The 6,064-nt window shown below is 39.5% G+C and overlaps 1 protein-coding gene across 1 annotated transcript in view; it reads right to left on the bottom strand.

Moving 5' to 3' along the window:
- LOC309706542 (uncharacterized protein) overlaps positions 1 to 4,692 on the bottom strand; it is a 17,762-nt gene extending 13,070 nt beyond the window's left edge. Inside the window, exon 1 of the mRNA XM_082533170.1 lies at positions 4,469 to 4,692. Within this exon, the coding sequence (XP_082389296.1) occupies positions 4,469 to 4,553 (85 nt within the window). The 5' untranslated portion in view covers positions 4,554 to 4,692. The remainder of the gene's footprint in view (positions 1 to 4,468) is intronic.
- Between the last annotated feature and the right edge of the window lie 1,372 nt (positions 4,693 to 6,064).

Consider the following 6,064-nt stretch of genomic DNA (forward strand, 5'->3'; position numbering starts at 1 on the left):
AGGCCGGTGAAGCAGAATCTACCTCACCCAATGCTGCCCAGCTGTAACATTCACCCAGCCCAACCCTGAAGCCACTGCAGCTTCTTATCAAGAGTGTGATGCCTGTTTCTAGGGACCACAATCAGGAAACATGACATCTGTTTTCAATTGCAAGCAATATATCACTCCCCAACCCCTCTCACAGACTCACACACCCACAGTCACTCTCTCAGTTGCCCGCTAAAGTTTCACTGCCTAGTGCGTTTATGAAATGAGCCTGTCTGGATTGAGTGTGTGCAGGTAGATCCTGTTACAGTCAAAGCTGAGGATCAGTTGATAAAAGGCTTTACGTGGATTTTGTCCAGAACAAATTTAAGATTATACCTGTTGAAAATCGACGGGAATTATCATAGCTAGCACACGTTTCTGGGTGGTACTGAATAAAAATCCTCTTAATGCATCAAGAAGTTGAACTAACTGCACTTATTCAATGCCCACAGATTCATTCTCTGTATCTGAAACACTGACGTTATAAACCTGGGCACTGTAGGGGGAAAAATCCCACTGCCAGGGCCAGATGGATGAGGTACTCCTCCACACTTCCTTGTAAACTTTTAGTTTTACAGCAAAAAAGTCAACTGGAGACTAATAAACACAGATGCTTACAGCAACATTTCATAACACTTTCATTAATCTATATTCATATAATTAACATCAGCTTTCCCAGCCATAACATGGACACTTATCACTTACACATACTCAGATATGGTGTGACGTTGAACTAGAATTCTTGTTTAATTAATATTAACCTTGGTCATTTATAGGAATATCCTTGCTTGACTAATTATCAGTATTTCAGTTGTACCACAACATATATAATGAATATCTTGAAGTTGAATCTTAAAGTCTTCTCCTTTTAATGCACTCCAATAAAAGTAACAGTTAGAATGTTAATATTTATTAACTCCAAGGATAACACAATGAACTCATTCCATCCATCCATTTTCTTAATCATTTATGCACCTCAGGGTTACGGGGAGCTGGAGATGATCTCAGCTGTCATTCTGTGAGAGGCCAGTGTACCTTGGACAGTTGGCTAGCCTATCGTTATCACAGAGAAATTACCAATCACTTACACTCACATTCACATCCATAGCCAATTTAGAATCAGCAGTTAACCTGTGAACTCTGGGAAAAAGTTGGGAGTACTTGGAGAGACCCCACCCTCAGTTTCACTCATAATGAGAGAACACCAGACATGCAGGGGAAACATGAAAGTGCCACAAAGAAAGGCCCCAGCCTTGATTTAAACCCAGGACCTTCTGGCTGTGAAGGAAATAGAGTAGGTACATGAAATATATTTGTAGTTTGTTTATGCAGTGATAATTTTCCTCAGTCCTTGCTTCTCTGGTACTCCCTTTTATGTAATTTGTAGATCAGAGCAAATGCTTGGACCTCCTGGTTGTTTTTATAAAGCCGCATTTTCGGCTATACCATGTGAATGTACATTCACTGTTATTACACACACAGTAAACCCAAAAGTACAAAGGCTGGAAACACTTCAAAGCCAACACTGCTGAGAGGACAGTGGAAAACAGTCTACTCTTATTAGTAATGGATAAAGGAAAACACAATGGCAAGCAAACGAGAATGGTATATATGTTAAGTGCGTGTATGTAGTGTGTGTTTGTGTGTATGTATCAGCATGTTTACTTGTCACCGCTGGCTCACTTGACACTGAGGTTTGAGATATTCTGTGCTGTGTTTCTAAAAATGAAATGAACAATCTGTTGCTGACATTTTTCTAATTCTTTTTGCTACATCTCGGACTTTAGTGATTCTTCAAATCAGCTCACAATGAAGTCAACTTAAACTGTTTCATGAAAAATCAACTCATTGTCTGGGTAACATGCTTGTTCACAACATCTGTATGTCTACTCTCATTTCATCAGAGTTATATAGTAAACCCATCTTAATTTTATATATAGATAACTGCAATGCTCACATCTCCTTGGTTGGAAAGGCAATTCAGGAATAGGGATTGTTGCCTACGTTTGTAAACTTGATTCTGTGGTTGAAATATGCTTAAGCTTAAGTGGTCTGTTTTTCATTTGTACTATAAAATCTGTTATCTTCTTTATTGCTATTCATCTTTATTTGGCATGCCCATTTGGCCCAGATACAGTGTCAGATGCTTTGAGCTGCTTTGAATTAGCAATTCTCATCAGAACACTCTTTTTCTTATCCAACTGGAGAATAAGAGTTTGTATCCCTCCAGATCTGAATCGATAGCCCACTGTTGGTTGAAACTATATGGGTGCAGTTTTATTTTGCAAAGCCGATGCAGCTGCCTCCCTTTGCTGATGACCTCAATCCCACAAGTTCTACATGCCATAAACGGGACATGAGGTTTGAATTAAGTCCCCCAGTGTGTGATTCATTTGCAGCCACAACAGAGGGCACTCAAGATGATAGTAAAGCATGAGCCAAAGAGCTTGAACGAGAGCTGTTTTTGTTGTTTTGAACTTTCCTATGCCACTATTGAATCTTAATATACATTTTCTTCTGCGCATATCCTATCTTTTATTTTTGTCTTTTTCTTTTCCTGTCACCAAATGTCTGTTTACTGGTATAAAGTAGGGCTGCCACGATTAGTCGACTAGTCACGATCACGTCGACTATCAAAATCGTCGACGACTGATTTAATAGTCGACCCGCGTCGTTTGAAGCTTTGTAAGATCCCAAAAGACGCAGGAATAAGTAGTAGGATTTAAGAGTGTAATAACGGACTGAAACAGAAGATGGCAGCACTGCATGTACAAGGATGCCAGCGCCGTTAAACCCCGAAGAAGAAGAAGCTGTGTCCCAGAATTCATAGCGCATCCCAGCTCAGTTTCCAACAATGGTGGCAGCTAGTTAGTTTTAATATTACTCTTATTATTCTTTCTGGGTCACAAAATAAACGTTTAACATATTTTCAGGCGAGAATGTAGCTGTGTAAACCTCAAATATCTGCTCAGTTTATCAAGACACATATTTTCAAAAGCGCTCTGACGTTTTCGGAGACGTCTGTTACCCACCAGCTCGATAGCTAGCCGGGGGCAAGGCTCACTAGAGCCCGTGAGAACACCGGACTCTGGGCAAATCGTTTTCAAACCCACCGCTGTCTTTCGCTACTCAGGTTAAACATATACAAATCCCTCAGATAACTTAAAAATTTTATTGTTTGGCTTTTTTTTTAGTATTTTATTTGTTCCTGAGTAAATCGGTTTGGCTGAGATTAAAGTTATAGTTTTTACACAGCTGAATAAACGTCAAGCAGACAACTGATTATCAGAAGTGTGAGATGCTTGAGAATATACTCTGTTGTCCTGTTATATTTTAGATATCAAGGAGTTTATTAAACTTTACCGAAACAATCTGCAAATTTCATTAAAATTTAATAAACTATCATCTTGTCTTTATTTTTAGTTAGCACATACCGTAAACACTTAAAGCTGTAAGCTAATGATAGTTATATAAGAGCAGATGCATGCTGGTGCAATGGATGCATGATCTGATTAGTCTACTAATCGCAAAAATAATCGGTGACTAGTCGACTATCAAAATAATAGTTTGTGGCAGCCTAGTATAAAGCTACAGATAGGAATTCTATTCAAAACTGGTTTCAAATGAATTTAAAACATTTGCCACATTTAAATTTAGCTATTGTAGGAACTAAACTTTAGAATAAGTCCTGCAGTGTGAAAAATATGGTGACATCATCACACAAACATGAGTTCCAACTGTCTGTGGAAGTTGAACATCCTGATATATCCCCGATGGCTCCCCAAATCTGTTGCTACTTCACCACAGCCTTTTTTTGAAATGCACATTAACATGCAAACCCCACACCCTTCTTCCACGCACGCTTCAACTGGCCTCACGTTACAACCAGCTAAATATAAATACACATTTCTCAAAGTCCTTGAAAATCATGGGAACCAGTGCTGTAGAAAAGGAAACATAACACCAGTGGAATGCCCATAAATAGTTCTGTTGTACTGTAGAGTGCAATACAGAAAAATTAACTAGATAATACTTAAAAACTGTTTGGCTGTATACTCAAAAGTTCAAAATAGAGATTTTAACTTGAAATATCAATTCAAACTTCACTGTACCTCCTCATAATTTAAAAAAATCACTCTCTAAAAAAAATCCCTTTGTTTGCCTGGGCAAACTACAAAGTAACCCTTTTCTGAGAAATATGTTGGGGAAAACAAATCTTTATCAACTGCTTTTACAATGTATATAGATCTATTTTATGTTGGAGACAGTTAGGATTCCTGGGAATCAAAGGGTTGTAGGGTTAAAACCTGGATTCAACTCAAAGACCATTCAAACAAACGCTGCTCCACCCCAACCCCACCCTTACAGTTCACTCGAATTCAGCAGATGAGCATGCGATCTTAGTATTTGTATTCTTTGCATTTAGTATTTAGTAACTTACCATTTAAAAATGAAACGATGAGGAGCAAAGCAAAAGGCGGCATTATGCAGGGCCTGTGTGTTCTCTGTGCGGAGGATGCTGCCATTCTTGTCCTGAGCGGACACACGTCCAACGGGTGTGAGTAAAAAGAGAGGGAAAGAAGACGAGAAGCTGGTTGAGCCAAGGCACTTTAGGGTTTCCTCTTACCCAGAGCAGGATGGTGTGGATAAAGCCCCACTTGTGTTCTGTCAGTTTTTATATAGCCACCCCCCTTTCTGCTTCACTAAGGCCCAGCCCTACACCCCGTCTTCCACTTTAACCCTTCATCTGTGCCCCCACCCTTCTAGCAGGCAAAAGGAAGGCAGACATAGGAAAAGTGAGTAATGAGATCTTGTTGGGGTGTTGTGTGTTTTTTTAAAAACCCTCTGCATTCTTTAAATGCCTCTCGATGTTTAGATTATATGTGCATTAAAAAAAGTGGTTCAGTGCTTGAGATATCCTTTATAGCAGTGCTGTATTGTGTGAAGTGTTTTGGTGATCACTGTTCATTATTTCATCCATTCTCTGACTGGGCAACAATGTCTGTTTGAACTGTGAACCCTGTCTGGACGGGAGCATTAATCCATTCACAATAAAAGGTGATAGCTCACAATAAGCTGTGACATTCAAGTCCTTAATAGGCTTAAAGAAATAGGCCGTGGAGCAGAATATCATACTCGAAACAAAGGTGCAATCCACTGTTATGTTAATAGCATTAATCCATTTCAGTGGCCTGCAGTCCTCACTACTCTGCAAGGCCATCAATCAATGCGAGTCTTGCCAGTAGTTGAGACACCACAGGATACGCTTAAACCTTTCACACTTCCACAAAGTCCTGAAAGCATCTAGCCCCCCTGCAATTTGAGGCTCTTTGCTTTACTTTTGTTTGCTTTCATGCTAGCTCTACTCATGCTCTGTGTGAATTGCACATCTGGAAACACTGGTGAAGGTATGCTAAATGAGTTGTTAAAAAAAAGACCCACCCTAAGGCCAAGAGAAATGAGCAACAATAGTAAGTCGAGGAAATTCACATTCTCAAGGAACAGTCTTGTAACTTGATACCAGCAATGCCCAAATCTCCCTTGTTCCTGTTTTAGCCCATCCTTCCCCCAGTCATTGAATTTCCTTCCTGTAACACCCCCACCCTCTGCAGACCTCTATCAAACATTGAGCTCAAACAGTGGGATGCTGAGGTGGGCAATTGGCTCCTTACTGTGAGCCCAAGATGAGCTTTTGGTGAAAACCTCAAGAAAGAAAGCAGTGGTATACCGATGGCCACAGCTGTAAGCCATCAGTCATGCCACCCCAGTAAAATATTAATTACACTGTTAGCTAGTTAAGTATTTCTTCAACTTGAGTCCTAATGAATCACAACTTGAGTAGTCAATGACAAGGAACAGATTTTACATTTTCCCCTCCACAAATCACAACAGGAACAAAATTATAGTTTTTCTTGCCCATTGTATATGTTTTCTTCTGTAACGTTTTATCCAATAAAGTTGACCTATTTCCAGTCATTTAAAGTCCTACATTTTATACTTTGTCTGTCATAGGGAGTTTATTCCCAGTTCAAAAATA

This window comes from Aulonocara stuartgranti (assembly GCF_965226115.1).
Source record: "Aulonocara stuartgranti genome assembly, chromosome: 5".
In the NCBI taxonomy this organism is placed as follows: Eukaryota; Metazoa; Chordata; class Actinopteri; order Cichliformes; family Cichlidae; genus Aulonocara; species Aulonocara stuartgranti.